This window comes from Trachypithecus francoisi, unplaced genomic scaffold (assembly GCF_009764315.1).
Source record: "Trachypithecus francoisi isolate TF-2019V2 unplaced genomic scaffold, Tfra_2.0 Lachesis_group17, whole genome shotgun sequence".
NCBI classification, from domain to species: domain Eukaryota; kingdom Metazoa; phylum Chordata; class Mammalia; order Primates; family Cercopithecidae; genus Trachypithecus; species Trachypithecus francoisi.
In genome coordinates, this window is record NW_022681462.1 from 64126496 (window position 1) to 64143225 (window position 16730).

The 16730-nt window shown below is 38.1% G+C and overlaps 1 protein-coding gene across 4 annotated transcripts in view; it reads right to left on the bottom strand.

Moving 5' to 3' along the window:
- The window catches only part of PLEKHH2 (pleckstrin homology, MyTH4 and FERM domain containing H2), a 131649-nt gene that overhangs the window by 59424 nt on the left and 55495 nt on the right, over positions 1 to 16730 (bottom strand). For all 4 annotated transcript variants that reach the window (XR_004428348.1, XM_033175858.1, XM_033175859.1 and 1 more), the window contains exons 7-15: positions 16111 to 16296; positions 12892 to 13853; positions 9464 to 9539; positions 7099 to 7193; positions 5973 to 6117; positions 3395 to 3531; positions 3191 to 3301; positions 2946 to 3032; positions 1161 to 1319 (exon numbers count right to left, since the gene is read on the bottom strand). Coding sequence is in view for 3 of the 4 variants with exons in the window: in XM_033175858.1 (XP_033031749.1) it covers positions 1161 to 1319; positions 2946 to 3032; positions 3191 to 3301; positions 3395 to 3531; positions 5973 to 6117; positions 7099 to 7193; positions 9464 to 9539; positions 12892 to 13853; positions 16111 to 16296 (1958 nt within the window). In the remaining variant the exon portion in view is untranslated. The remainder of the gene's footprint in view (positions 1 to 1160; positions 1320 to 2945; positions 3033 to 3190; positions 3302 to 3394; positions 3532 to 5972; positions 6118 to 7098; positions 7194 to 9463; positions 9540 to 12891; positions 13854 to 16110; positions 16297 to 16730) is intronic.

Consider the following 16730-nt stretch of genomic DNA (forward strand, 5'->3'; position numbering starts at 1 on the left):
TAACAATACATCATATTTCTATAGCATTAGATATTCTTTTACAACATTTAAAAGGCTGCATAGTAAAGCATTATATGGTTGTACAAACATTTTTTTAAGCTATACCTTACCCTATGTCTAAGTTGATCCCAATTTTTATTTATTATGAATCATGCTGTGCAAGGAATCTTTCTGGGGTAATGGAAATGTTCTGCATCTTAATAGAGTCAACAGTAAATAGCTTTCAAAACTAATCAAACTCTACACTTAAGATCTGTGCATTTCAGATATATTAGTCATACCTCGTTTTTTAAAATAGGAAAAGAAACATGCTGCGAGGAACATCTCATAATTAAATCTTTCGCAAATTAAGACCATTTCCTAAGGATAAATTTTTAAAATGGAGATTGCTGGATCAAAGGAGATACATATGAATGTGTGTGTGTGTGTGTGTGTGTGTGTGTGTTTAAAATATTTGATATTGATTTGTTCACTCAAAATTATTGGCTAAGTTAACACTTCAGCCAACATACTGCCAAACTGCCTTGTAGAGTAATACTCTCACTAGCAGATTTCTTTTATTTTCTACTGCCTCTATAATTGCAGAAACCAGCAGATTTCTTAATCTGTCAATACTAGATTTCAAAATTTGTAAAAATGTCTTACTTTTCACCAGATTTTAAAAAGTGACACCTATTATTTCAATCTGTGCTTTTAAAAAAATTGTGACAGTAAAATGTTTTTCCATATGCTTATTGATCATTTGTATTCCTTCCAACCTCGATGAGCTCTCCTTTCCCATTGAGTCCTTTGTTCCTTTTCCCCCAATTGGTATTCATTGTTTGCTTACTGGTTAAAAAAAAAGTGTTAAATATTAATGATATTAACCAGTTTTCACATGTTTCAAATACCTCCTCAAAGTTTTTCAATCCTTCTTTTTAAAATTCTGCTGATAGAATTTTTAATAGAGCCTTTACATTTTTACATATTATAGTCAAATTTGTCTTCTTTTCATCTTTATAGCTTTTGCCTTGGGCATCATACTTAAAAACACCCTTTCCTATCCCCAGGATCATATAAATATTCAATATATGTATGCTCTGACATCCCATTTTCAGCAATCATGGGCTCATGCCCACAGTTGCCTGGGACACTGCTATGCAGAGGAGGGAGGTTCCCACCTTAGTGAGCAATCCCTTCACGGTGGGTTTGCCCTCAGGCTGCAGGGAAAGTGGGTTGGCAGCTTGTACTCGAAGGACATTCTGTAACACTTTAATCCACTCTTCCAATATATTGGGAGAATCTGCAGTCAGATAGTATGTGTGTTTTTCAGTGGTCAACTAGAATGCAACGAGAAAGGTACAGGAAAGAAAATTGTGAAGATTTAGGATTGTTAGCATTTTCTTGTTCATTATTCAAACGTCATCACTTAACATGCAAGCAAACGTGCTAAACCTCAAGTCCCAGGTTCTAAATAAATGACTCCATAGCATTTAGAACATTTTAACCACTTTGTGAGAATTACAGCAATTAAATTTTTGTGGAAATAATTTTGTTACTCCAGTTTACTTAATTTTGGGGTTACGATTTTATATCTTGTTTATTTGTCACATTTTCCCTTCCTCGCTTAAATGTGCTACAGGTTCCTACTTTTCTTTTTTCTTTTTTTTTTTTTGAGACGGAGTCTCTCTCTGTTGCCCAGGCTGGAGTGCAGTGGCGCAAGCTCGGCTCACTGCAAGCTCCGCCTCCCGGGTTCACACCATTCTCCTGCCTCAGTCTCCCAAGTAGCTCGGACTACAGTTGCCCGCCACCATGCCCAGATAATTATTTTGAATTTTTGGTAGAGATGGGGTTTCACCATGTTAGCTAAGATGGTCTCGATCTCCTGACCTCGTGATCCACCTGCCTCAGCCTCCTGAAGTGCTGAGATTACAGGTGTGAGCCACCATGCCCGGCCAAGTTCCTACTTATTGAAATGAGGAGCAGAATGATTAAAGATTATAATAAAATAATACATTTTTAGCAACTAAACAAGAGGTTTCTTAATACAAATGAAGAAATCAACTATAAGTAAAATAAGATCTTGCATATAAGAAGAGAAATTCTTGGAACTAACATGTGATTAGATATTATGAACTCAGAATTTTCCAGTCTCAAATTAGCCACATTGCAGATTTTCCAAATATTTCAGAAGCTTACAAATGATTCCTAACTGCCATGACCAAAGACAAATCTTTCCTTGATTCTCCTTTCTAAATTTTTGAGAGGTTTTCAGGTACAATTCATTGGAAACATTGATAATGTACCTTTCTGGCAAAGTTGTCTTCCACCCTCCAAACGAGCAATATAAGAAAATAATGGTTATTGAAGACATTTGAGAAATAAAGTGTCTGAATTTAAATTACATATACTAGAATATCTCAACAGCCTGTGTTTTAAATTTAACAGATTTCTGGCAAGACTGGCCTTACGTGTGAGTAAAATGGGCAGCAGCTACCCCTACAGTGTGACTTGCTTGGCAGTACAGTCCCTCTGCTCACCAATACATTTCCCACTTAGGTGTTATGGCATCTGAAGTTCATATAAGAACTATCACTTTCAGATTCTATATTAAAATACAAACATTCTTGAATTTCATAGTACATTATATAACTAACATCTTATTGAGAATTCATTTACCAGATAACCCTTCCTTAAAATAGCTTCACAGTTTGACAGCTGAAAATACCTAGGAGATTAAATATGAGGAAAGAAGAGTATAAAGGAAGAAAGGTAAAGTGTGGTGGGAGTCACCCAACACAAACCTAACTTACATTATAGTTTTAACAAAAATTCTTGGAGTTTCACATACTTTCGAGGCATCAAAGTGAATAAAGAAACATTGAATTATCCAATCTCCTTTCCATTAGGTTGGATAATTGAGAACTGAGTTTGGCATAATACAAAAAAAAAAAAAAGTTAAGTACCTGAACTGTTTGTTTGTTATCTCCTCTTAAAATACTACAGGATGCACTAAGTTCAATATGGCCCTGGGGTTTTCTAATTACATCACTCTGTATGAAAGAGAAAAACAAATGGAAAGTGATTAACTTTAACAGTAAAAATAAGAAATGCTTTGTATCATTACTTGCATTATGGGAAGGAAATCAACCAGGCATCTGATTTATAGTTTGAGAAATTACGTTCTAAACAGAAAACATTTTTCACTCACCGGAGATTTGTAGTAAAGTAATTCACCACCTTTAAGAACAAACCACCTCCGCTTCCAAGACTTGACTTTACCACTCATTTTTAATAAATAACCAGATTTTTCCAGTGGTTCCTAATTTTTAAAAGATAGAAAAAAGCATTTTCAGTTTCCTTTTGGAGGCTCAAACTGACTCATTACTTTTTTGAAATCATATTCAATATTTACATTTTTCCCATTATCACTGGAAGATGAGCAAGTTTTGGGGAGCTTCTGCTCTGGCTGTGAGTACTCCGTGTCTGTGGAGTAAGCATCAGGAGGAATAGCATAATCACTTTCAGAAGCCACAGAGGAGAGAGACACACCTAAGAGAACAAAGAAAGAAATCAAGTCAGTATTTAATACTGGGGAGGGCCAAACACCGGCTCTGAGTGTTCCTACAGAATGCAATTATTCCTAAACCATAAGCCTCCCTAGACTAGATTTATTCTCATTCCTTTGGCCATAAATAACTTTTTTTTTCTTTTTTTGAGACAGAGTCTCACTCTATTGCCAGGCTGGAGTGCACTGGTGCAATCTCGGCTCACTGCAACCTCCGCCTCCTGGGTTCAAGTATTCTCCCGCCTCAGCCTCCCGAGTAGCTGGGGCTACAGGTGCGTGCCACCATACCCAGCTAATTTTTGTATTTTTAGTAGAGATGGGGTTTCACCATATTGGCCAGGATGGTCTTGATCTCTTGACCTCGTGATTTGCCTACCTTGGCCTCCCAACATGAATAACTTTTAAAGCAGAAAACAGAACTAAGGGGTAGGGACTGTCACGTAAATCTCTAAGGAAGTGAAAGGAACAGGAATCATATTTTGGTATGATTACAATCACAGCTATTTTACATATATAAAATATATGCAATAGTCTCATGTATCTTTTATTAAGAATTAAAAATATGTGTATTTACACATTGATATATAGGCAAATGTTGAAGCTTAATTTATCGAGATTTTCACAATCACATTTTACATTTCTTAACTTCTGTAATCACTTTTAAAGTAACTTCACATTTTAAAAAAACACAATTCAGTAGTATTTTTTCATTCAAGTTCCATAAACTACTAAGCAGTTTACAGATTTTTTAAATCTTTCATAAAAGAGAAGCAATAAGATTGAAAGATATAAACAATTTATTTCACTTGCCAGCAGCTATAACATAAAATTCAATGGATCATTTATACAATAATTCATTTGCCTTTACAGAGAATGACTTGGGAATTGCAAGCCACATTTCGTAGGTCACTACAATTGGAGATTTAGAATATATTAAATAAAATCGAGGACTTAGGTAATTATTTATAAAAGTATTCAGTAATTTTTCAAAATATGTATTAACATTTAAGGGACATCTTAGAACAATGCCACTCTTGTGACACTACTTTTTATTTGACTCAGACAAGTAACAGTTGCTATAATATCTTTATTTTTCATAGAATAAACAAAAATTTAGACCTATAGGGACCTCACAGATTGTCATGGCTAATGCCCTAAGGAGACTAAGCCCAGAGATTAAAGGATTTGTCCAAAGTCAAAGAGTTAGGCAGGGGCAATGTTGGAACACAAATCTCAGGCTCCCAGGACCAGGGCCAGTGTGCCAGGCGCTGTCCTAGATGCTAGGGATAGAGCAAACAACAAAAATATTGGCTCTCGTGGAACAGATTCTAGTGGAAGGAGACCACTGACAAACAGGCAGTAGGTGCTATGGAATAATAACACATAGAGCAGACTAAAGGGAATAAAAAGATCTGGCAACAGAAGAAAGACAAAGGGCTGCAATTTGAGTGATGTGGTCAGGGTGGACCTCACTGAGAAGGCAGCGTTTGCTGACGGAGGTGAGGGAGTCAGCTATACAGACATCTAGGGGAAGAACACCAGCTGGAGGAAACAGCAGTGCCAAGGTCCTGAAACGCAAGCATGCCTGTCATGTCCCAGAACAGCAAGAGGGCCAGTGAGGCTGCAGCTGAGTACACAGAAGAAAGGAGATGAGGTCAAGTACATGACCAAATCCTTATATCCATTGTGAGGAGCCACTGCAGTGTTTCCAGCAAAAGTGTGACATAACCTGATTCTGGCCATAGAGGGGCAAGTTGAGAGCAAGAAGACCAGTGGGAGCTCAAAATGTGAATCCTAGGAAGGCTGAGCAGCTCCAGTTGAAGTCGAGGGGACTGGAAGTACCCAGAGGTTCCACCGAACACAGTTTGAAAACCAACAGACACACCATGCTGCATTAAGGGCTTTTCATAAAATACAGATGTCATTTAGTGGAAGTAGATCTCTCTGTAACCGCTACCCACACACAGAATCCACTAAAAATCATAGACATATCCCAAGTAAAGCTTTGGTTGTTCTCCACTTTAACATCAGATTAATTGACAAATTTTAAGGTATATTTTCTGCCAGTTAGCAATGTAACAAATCTAGCTGAAATACGTCTATTTCACAAATTATCCAAAATGCCAAGAGAGAAACCTCATTTTGGCCAATTATCTCACTTTATTCCAACAATAAAGTGATCTCCCTCTCACAGATGCTAAAAGGCTAAAAAAAAAAACACAAAAGACTATATATTTATTTGAAATCACAGAGAATTAAGAAGAGAATTAGGACTATAAACATATCAGTCATAGGCTAAAGTTCTTTTCACTAGGGTCTGAAGCAAGTTCTTTAATTTAAAAAATATCCTGTTATGGAGATAAAATTCCCAATTAATATTCAGAACGATCTGGAGTTGCCTCATATGCCTGTGATTTTCCCTCACCTCGTTTCATGGCTCTGGGGCTGCCTGGCCCACTCCTACTGCGTGAGTCTGACTCTGATGTCCGGGAGCTGGATCTGGAGCTGTCTTCTTCCTCTGACCCAGATGAGTCATCCAGGAAAGGGCTGCTACTTATTTGGGTCGCCTTCTAAAGAAAAGTGGAACAACCTCCCTGTATTCATCCCTAATGTTACCACTCATCCAAGAAAAGGCTGCTAGTTATTAGGGTCACCTCCTAAAGAAAAGCGGAACAACCTCCCTGTATCAATCTCTAAGGTTATCACTCTTTTTAGATAACAGAAAGTTTTACAGGAAGAAGTCATAGGATATGATTTTTTTTTTTTTTTTTAGACGGAATCTTGCTCTTGTCGCCCAGGCTGGAGTGCAATGGCACGACCTTAGTTCACTGCAACCTCCACCTCCCAGGTTCAAGCGATTCTCTTGCCTCAGCCTCCTGAGTAGCTGGGATTACAGATGCCTGCCACCACGCCTGGCTAATTTTTATATTTTTAGTAGAGATGGGGTTTCGCCATGTTGGCCAGGCTGGTCTCAAACTCCTGACCTCGTGATGCGCCCACCTCGGCTTCCCAAAGTGCTGGAATTACAGGCATGAGCCACCGTGCCCGGCTAGCATTATGATTTTTAAAAGGAATTCGGGAATGTATTTTGCTGTTATCAAACTCATGTTGTTAAACCCTGAATTCTAATTAGCAATTATAAAAGATTTCTGAAAGCATAAGGTTGTCAATACCTGACAATCCTTCTTTTAATTAATACTTCAAGCAAGGAAGGGGTACTCTGGCACTGATACAAAGATCTGCCTAAATTAGGAGTTTTCATTTACATTATTAATAATATGTCTCCTTTAAACAATCCATGGGAAGGTGGGGGAATCAATCACATGGGACACAGTAAAAACTGGCTCAGACCTCTAATATTCTGATAAGTGTCTTCTCCAGACCTTTCCATTGCTTCTTTTTTATGATATGTTAATGTGAACTTGTAAAACTCTCTATAAAGGAAGAGCCTGTGTAAAATGTTAAGAATGGAATCTGGAGCTTGGATTAACGATTTCCTTGATCCAGCATGAAGAGAAGCACATGTTTTAACAATAACAATAATGAGTTACCCCCTTCAAAGTTGTATACACTGGGGTGGTCATGTTCTTGTATATCAGAGATGTATAAAGTCCTGATGTGGTATAGGAAAGGGCTGCAGCAGAATCTGAAACAGAAAAACAGGAAACAACATTTTAAAAAAATCTTCTAATTAGCACATTGGTCTTTTTCTTATGAATACAAATTAGTATAATTTCCATTTAAAGAGAAATTGAATTAATACATGATTACTAACTGTATAGTCTACTTTATAGATAATGGCATTTACGGGTTTATTTATACACTTTTTTACATGGTTCATTATTTCCTCATGTGTGCTAGTTCCCCAACTAGACTGTAAGCTCTTTGAGAGCAAGAACCATAGCTTTTATTTCCTTGGAATCTCCATGCATGCTTTGCTCAGGCTGGGCAGAACTAAGTATAGGCAACTGCTTACCAACCAATTTAGTGAGCAGTACATAGGAAGATATTCTCTGACTATTCATAACCCTATTACCAGCATGGTATCAAAACCACTGTTCTGGCGGGGCACGGTGGCTCACACCTGTAATCCCAGGACTTTGGGAGGTCAAGGCGGTGGATCGCTTGAGCCCAGGAGTTTGAGGCCAAACTGGGCAACATGGCAAAACCCTGTTTCTACTAAAAATAAAAATTAGCCGAACATGGTGGCATACACCTGTAATTTCAGTTACTTGGGAGGCTGAGGCACAAGAATTGCTTGAACCCAGGAAGGGGAGGTTGCAGTGAGCCGAGATCATGCCACTGCACTCCAGCCCGGGCGACAGAGCGAGACTTGGTCTTGAACAAAAACAAAAACCAAAACCACTGTTCTTAAGCCTTTGTCAGGTAAATCTGATGCTGAAATATTGGAATATAATTTCCTAGCTGAGTGTAGTGGCTCATACCTGTAATCCTACCATGAGAGGCTGAGGCAGGAGGATTGCTTAAGGCCAGGAGTTTGAGACCAGTCTGGGCAACACAGTGAGACCCCCATCTCCACAAAAAATCTTAAAAAGTATCAAGGTGTGGTGGCATGCACCTGTCGTCCTAACTAACCAGGAGGCTGAGGCAGGAGGATCTCTTGAGCCCAGGAGTTCGAGGCTGTAGTGAGCTATGATCACACCACTCCACTCCCACCTGGGTGACAGAGTAAAACGCTGCCTCAAAAAAAAAAAAAAAAAAAAAAAGGATACAATTTCTTGAATGGAAAGAACTGCAGATAGCTGAACAGGAACTGAATATCAACAGTTACCTCTAACATATGAATTAGTGGTGGGATAGGGAGGAGGTAGTAAAAATAACCACAGGAAAATTTCTTTTTATTCCAGACAGTTCTTATTGATTGGTTTTATTTTTTATAATGAGCATGCATTGTTTCAATAAGAATTTTTTGGAAGAAATAAAGAAAGGGGAAATGTGTTTTAAATGCTGGCAAAAAAAGGACATAGAAGGCTATATTTTTACCATTTTAAGCAGCTGAAATGCCACAGTTTCTCTGATTTAGTCTCTCTCAGGTAAAAGAAGACACACCAGAGTTGAGAGTATTTGAGTCCCTACACTAAGACGAATTTCAATTTTAAAAGACAAATCAGCAACCCTAGAAATCATTTTTTGAAAGTTTATACAACTCTTTACTCCAATGAATTTAGACATTTAGGAAGTTCTTAGCAAATGAAATAGCAATACAAATCACTTTTCTAAACTTTTCTTATTGTGGTAAAAACACAGAACATAAAATTAACCATCTTAATCTTTTTTTTTTTTTTTTTTTGAGACAGAGTCTTGCTTTGTCGCCCAGGCTGGAGTGCAGTGGCACTATCTCTGCCCACTGCAAGCTCCACCTCCCGGGTTCACGCCATTCTCCTGCCTCAGTCTCCCAAGTAGCTGGGACTATAGGCGCCTGCCACCACGCCTGGCTAATTTTTTAGTATTTTTAGTAGAGATGGGGTTTCACCGTGTTAGCCAAGATGGTCTTGATCTCCTGATCTCATGATCTGCCTGCCTCGGCCTCCCAAAGTGCTGGGATTACATGCGTGAGCCACCATGCCTGGCCCATCTTAATCATTTTGAAGTGTACAGTTCAGTAATGTTAAGTGTATTCACACTGTTGTAAAACAGACCTATAGAACTTTTTCATTTTGCAAATCTGAAATGCTATACCCAGTAAACAATAAATTCGTTTCTCCATGCACACCCTGCCCCTGGTAACCACCATTCTACTTTCTGTTTCTAAGAATTTGACCCTTTAAATACCTCCTTTAGGTGGAATCATACAGTATTTCTCTTTTTGTGACTGTACCATGTATTTGTATTATACTATCCCTTAGCACAAAGTCCTCAAGATTCATCCAGGTGGCAGCATGTGAAAGCACTTACTTTTATTAACATTCTCCATATTGAAGGCCTCAGACATTCGAATACCTGATTTGGCTACAGCATAAATTCTGCTTTCCTAGTATAAAAGAGAAAGTTTGAACAGGGTATTTAAACCAAAAAAAAAAAAAAAAGATTACGTTCAATACACGTTTTTCATTTGTTCTTCATTTAAGATTCACTAGAGTACAGCATTATTATAAAACCATCATCGGTGCCAACTAAAATATGCCATTGTGAATAGTACTGCAGAGATTTTTCCCCATCTGTTAATTATTCCATTATTTATCTTTTTCCCACATTTTTGTTTTATAAATTATTTTGAAGATGTGAGAAAAAGTAAGAGAAAGCTTTTTCACAATCACTGACTACACATAAACACCACCTTTAATATCCTTAGCATTCTAGAATATGGTTGGCAGTGGGGAGAAAAACAATGAAGGGCTATAACATTAAGCTAGAAACCACTCGCAATAATTGATTACACATAAATACACTTTTAATATTCTACTGTTCTGGAATATGGTTAAACAAAGAAAGGAAAAGCGTGAAGTCAGAAGTCATACACAGAGTAGCATTAAATGCTATCGCCTTCCTATATCAATGTACATTTCACTCAAGTAGAAGCAATACCTAAAGTCAAACAAGAAATGAATATGAGAATTGCAATGGAATTTATATTATCTTGTTCCAAAAGTAGAATTTTGTTTTATCTTCTCTTCTGAGAAATCTCTGAAACAGGTACTGGACAGGTTATTAGCCCTGCCCCCTTGAGAAAAGGGACCACAGGCGGTTCCTAATGCATACAACAACATGTCCTGAATTTTGTAATGGGTCTAACTCGGACACAGTTGACCATCCAGGAAATAGTGGGCAACTAAGGTCATCCTCTTCAGCACAGCCAGTGGCCTAAGAGGTAACTGGCATGAAATCTCTGACTATCAGGAATATTTTAGATTGAAAAGTGTCTGGCTGAATGAATCAGATGCAGTTTCTTTGAGTGTGAGATATACACACACACAGACAGCAACAGAAAGACATATAACAATAAGGCAGCAAGCAGGAGACGGGAGGCAGTCTGAAGCCCTAGGAGAGTGGGGGAAAGTAGTTAGTAGCAGAATTCAAGAGAGGGGACTGGAGGCCTGTGAGGACAAGCCGAGTCACTGGGAGCAGGGGCAATGGATGTCACTTGTTTCTGGCAGAGGTACTGCTGACTCATCACAAGTTGTCCCTCTAGAGTGACTATTGTAATCTGCATGGTATTCTAGTTCAATAAGGATAGGCTATGCCTTAAAATAAACTCTTAGAAATTCTTAAAATAAACTTATATTTATTGAGGTAACTAGAATACATCTCTTTTCCTTGAAACCTGAAAATACCTAACAAACACAGAAATAAAATCTCAGACTTGGCCAGTCTGCTGGAAGGCTTTTGAAAAGCAATACTACTTTTTCAGGACTGAATAGTTTCAGAAGAGTAAGAGAAGACAGAGTGGGAAAAAAAAAAAAAAAAAAAAAAGATAGTAGAATGGGTTGCCAAATAAAACGAACTTAAAAGCCTAATCTAAATCTCTGAAAATCTCAACATCATAAGATAGGCAAGATTTCAATTTCTCGCTGCCTAAAGTATAACATAATTGGAATTCCAGAGATTCACATGCCATTAACTTCCCCTTTTCCTGTGCTATCCGAAATTTAGTAATAAACTACAGGTTTCATGCGGATATTGAAATAAAATGTCCTCTTGAAAGCAAATAAGAACACATATATCTTAAGGTCTGAATTTATATTAGAAAAACATGTCTGCCCTAATTTGCTTAAAACTGCATCAGTCACAAAATAAAAAATATAATAATAAAAGAACATGACTCCAAAAACCAAAAAAGTCTTGCAATCCAGATGTTTCTCTGGAGGTCAAAGGTTAAATTATGCCAGTATGTGAAGAAAACCTTAAATCTATAAAACAGATGATTTCAGGCCAGGTGCAGTGGCTCACGCCTGTAATCCCATTATTTGGGAGGCTGAGGTGGGTGGATCACTTGGAGTCAGGAGTTCAAGACCAGCCTGGCCAACATGGTGAAACCCCATCTCTACTAAAAATACAAAAAAATCAGCCGGGTGTGGTGGCAAACACCGGTAGTTCCAGCTACTTGGGAGGCTAAGGCAGGAGAATTGCCTGAACCCAGGAGGCAGAGGTTGCAGTGAGCTGAGATGGTGCCATTGCACTCCAGCCTGTGAGACAAGAGTGAAACTCCACCTCAAAAAAAAATTAAAATTAAAATTAAACAGATCATTTCATTTTATTTCAAATACAGGATTTTTTTTTTTTTTTTAGTCTAGCAATATTATCCTACTAATGGTCAATGTTTCAACGGAAGAAGATTTAATCTATTCTAGGTCTGTCGAAAGATGCTTTGGAAACCAATAGCTATATAAGCTCAAAAAGAAAATTAAATTTATCTTAAAGCCAATCAAATAAATGACTAAGTTCAAAAACTGATGACTAATAAGAGTTAAGTGTCCTGGTTTAGAATTCACCCAAAATATCACAGTTAGGGGGAACCCTTCTTTCCTACCCCCAACGTTTTCTTCCACATAGAGGAAACTCCAGTAATTGAACACTGCTGATCCCTCTCTACCTATTCACTTTCCCCTCCCCAAGAGGAAGAGTGGCTTAATGTGATTGGTAAGCTGAGAAGGAGAAACTGGACATGCAGAGCCTGGCAGCTTCCTCTCCCCTTTCTCTTGAGGAGTAGCTGCCTGCAGAAAACAACCATCTGTTCTGTTTTTCAAGGTGGTAAGTTTTAGAGGGACACGGCTTCACTGGCAGAATCCTGTGGTGGTCCAGGGCTTCCTGGGAATGGATGAATCTTTGGTTCAGTATTAGAAAGCTCATTTGCCCACTAATTCTCTAAAATTAGTTTTATCAGTAAATAAGGCAATATCTTGATCTCCCATCTGTCTTGTCATTATCTTGTTTCTCAATTGATTCAGAACTCAGTGAGGGAAGAGAAGAAATTGTAGTCTAAAAACTGGAAAATGTCAGAACAAAGCTGGATTTGAAAGGAAACAAGAAAAGACAAAGTAAAACCTGAAAATGAGTGTGGACACTTTGGGAGGCCGAGGCAGGAGAAACACCTGAGGTCAGGAGTTCAAGACCAGCCTGGCCAACATGGTGAAACCCTGTCTTTACTAAAAATACAAAAATTAGCCAGGCGTGGTAGCGCATGCCTGTAGTCTCAGCTACTCAGGAGGCTGAGGCAGGAGAATCACTTGAACCCGGGAGGTGGAGGTTGCAGTGAGCTGAGATTGCGCCACTGCACTCCAGCTTGGGCAACAGAGCGAGACTCCTTCTCAAAAAAAAAAAAGAAAGAAAAATGAGTGTTGAGAAAAAGACTACTGTGTATGTGTTACGTGCGGCGCTATAATTACCCAAGAAGGAAAACGGTGCAGGGGAGGAGTTGGAGGTTTGCTGCACGCCGCCTTCTTTGCTGAGTCACAGTTTTCCTGGTCATCTGAATTTGGAGAGTCCAAGGAGTCATAGGAAAATAATCCATCATCACAACTCGTGTCCATATTCTCTAAAACTTCTGCACTGTCACCATCAACTAGATCAAGATCAGTTTCCTGAGGTCTCAGTGGTCGTATCATGCTTATAGCATTTCTATTTGTACCAAACATCCTGTCAGAGCTTAATTGTGGCTGGCTTAAGTGCCTTTTGGCTAGTGCTACACTTATACTGAAAACATTAGGAACCCTTAACTTTGGGGGTGGCAGGTGTGATGAAGGCACTAATTGTGTTCCTTTTCCAGAGAGTGAGTTAGGATGCTTTGGCATTAAAGCTGGGGTCAAAATAGGGCTTGGGGTGTTGGCCTCACTCGATGAAGATGAATAATCAAGTCTCTGAGATTGAAATTTTTTATTCAGTTCATCTGAGGAACTATCTTGCTCCTTTTTACTCGCTTCAGAATTTCCCTTTCCGAGAGGACTATTTAGAGCTTTCCACTGTGCCTCCTGCTGCCAAGAATATAGCTTCTTGTGTTCTGGTCTCTTTATGCCAAAAGTCTCTTCCTCAAATATAGAGCTGCTGTCATCAGATGCTGTCAGATACATTTCACTCCCCATCCTGCTACACTGGACCCCTTCCTCAGATGTGTGACTGGAGAGGGTGGATGTACATCTGGACTTGGATCTTCCTTTGTTCCCATCTTCCTCATCAGAACTCCAGTCACTCACTGGAGCCCCAGAATTCTGGGAGACGCCACCATCTGTGGCAAAGCTTGTTCCTGTTTTCCGATTCTGTTCTGAGCCACAAGGGGTTTGATGCAATGTTCTCTGGCCTCTGTTGTTTTCTAGAACTTGGTTATCAATAGACTTTTCTGGAATTTCCATTTCTAGAAAAGGATACATCATATCAGCATGCTGCCTTTAAGAATATAATATTTCTGTACATTTAGCTTTTTGTAGCTACACTGTAGAAATTGACACTGTAGAAATTAGCTGGGTGCAGTGGTGTATACCTGTGGTACATACCACTGAGGCTGAGGCAGGATGATTGCTTGAGCCCAGGAGCTGAAGGCTGCAGTGAGCTATGATCAGCCACTGCACTCCAGCCTGGGTGACAGAGCAAGACCCTGCCTCTACTTTTTTTTTAAAGGAATAAACCAAAAATTTCATACAAATCATTTACATTATCCTGTGTTAGTCTTGTCTTTTTTAAACACAAGTTTTTGAAAACTATAAGCTTTATATAAAACTCAGAGCCCTAACATGTCAATATAATAGTTTCCAAATTGGTTTTTACAAAAAAAACATGTTGGGGAAAAAAAAACTTAAAGAGTCTAAAGAGAGATAATAAAAGAAGCAAAATGTGAAACAGGGCAACTTTGACTATCAAAGAAAGCAATCACCAAAAAAATGAACAGCATGAATTCTATTTTAGAAGCAAAGAAAATGACACCTCCTTCCAACTAAATATTTAAATTATAATAAAGTAAATTTAAGCGTAATAAATACAAAGCTATAGGTTAAGAAACAAACCTTGCACTGAACTTTGACACATTGAGATATGCAAAATCGTGAAGAAAATTAAACACAGAAAAGCCTTCCTTGCTCTACTTTTGGTTTAATCATAACTACAAAATGTGTTTTTATAATAAGAATAACACTTTTAAAAATATCTTTAGATATGGCTTATTTTTATGTACAACATAATTAACAGAATGAACCATTGGCTTCATAAACAAGGAATTAAACTTTTAGACTTAAGTGTAGAAAAGAAACTTTGAAAACATGAAAACATAGACAGGACCTTCATAATTAAGGAACTAGAGGCTGAACAAATAAACTCTAAAATTTGGTATTAGGCAGTTTGTTAAATTTGCAAATGAGCAAGAGCATCAGTACAGGCAACCTCAGCTGTACTTGACTGTTAGAAAAAGGGAAGGAAATGAAAACGGCTTCTCAAAAGGGGGAAAAAAAGTGCAAGTAGGCTGAGTGCAGTGGCTCACACCTGTAAATCCAGCACTTTGGGAGGCCAGGGCTGGCAGACTGCTTGAGGCCAGGAGTTCAAGGCCAGCCTGGGCAATATGGCGAAACCCCGTCTCTACAAAAAAATACAAAAATTAACTGGGCATGGTGGCATGTGTCTGTAGTCCCGGCTACTAGGGATGCTGAGGTGGAAGGATCGCTTGAGTCTGGGAGGTCAAGGCTGCAGTGAGCTGTGATCATGCCATTGTACTCCAGCCTGGGAGACAGAGTGAGAGCCTGTCTAACAAAAAAAAAAAAGAGAGAGAGAGAGAAGAGAAGAGCAAAGTAAGTAATGGTATGAAAGCAAGGAGCAAAGGAGCCTTCTGATTGGAAAATGTATCATTTTCAGAATTTCATAACCAAGTATAGAGACAACTTGTATTATTACGCTTTTTCTCTTCTGGGGGAAGGAACTTGGAGTTGAAAGTAGAGAGGATGAAAACTCAGGTCTCTCTAAAATATCTGGGGAAAGTCAACAAAAGAGGTTGTGCTAGAGGTGGCAAAGCCAACAGGTGCAACGAAGCAAAATTTAGAGAGATTTTTTCTTCTTTTTGATAGAAGTGCTTCAAGACTAAAAGAAGAAGAGTAGAAATCTGTATACAGGACCAGGGTTTAAATATCTAGGAAAACATTTTCCTCTTTGAAGGATTAAAGGAAAATCAAAGCAGTTATTAATTTATCCTCTAGGGTTTTTTCTTCAGAAGTTTGCTATGCCAATGTTTAATTTCATGTGTAATATTAGGTAATGTTTTATATTTTAAATAACTAATGAATAGGAAATTCACAGTTCTAATCTGAAACTCAGCTAAAACAAGTACACTATCTTGTAGGTAGGACTGTAAACTTTTTAATTTTAAATACTCCCCTTCTACCTACAGCAGGAAAAAAACATTAAGAAGGAAAAATCAGTTTCTCCTATGTGTCACTGGCAAAGGCTCTCAGAAAACACAAAATAATTAGACACACAAGGTTAAACGCTGTATTGCTCTTTAGAAACATTCTGATAAAATACCAAATTGTGGGAAAAAAATAAGGAAAATTAAGCTGTATTTGGATTAATCTTAGCAAATGATTTTTCCTTTTTAAAAAATGCCAAAATCAATTCCTGTAGTCCATAAATACCTTCCATATCTTTTCCTTCAGTGAACTCAGGTTCTTTCGATGATATCTTGCTCATTTCCTCAGATTTTACTACTTGAGGAGGACTCCTTGCTCGAGATAAAAAGCACCCAAAGGTCAAACTGCTCAGGCGCTGGCCTTCCGAAAGCTTTAGTGTAGAGACAGTGGAAGACTTCTTTCCTTGAACTTCTACAACGTCATTAATCAAAATTAAGATTTGAATTTTTTATGGAAGTTTGTTAAACATAGAACCAAGGCATATAAAAACTTGAACAAATCACTCTTTCTGCCAGGAAAAAAGCCTAAAGGTCATCTTTATTGATGTATAATAACATGGAACCTTCAATGACAAGTATGACATCCCAATGTTTAAATTCTGTTTTATATATTTTGAATGTTCAAAATATTTTTAACTGGAGAAATAAAAATATCTAATCCCTTTAAAAGTAGTTAGTTCTAAGCAACAACAAAACACAAACAGATTATAAATAACTAGAGAGCTCTAGCTTCCTGCAGAGTCAAGTATTGACAAATACCAGTTCAGCGTTGGTAAAATGTGCACAGTATGCCATTGTGAAGAAAAAGAAACTGAGGTCCTGGTTGCTGAATCAACCAAAGGAAAC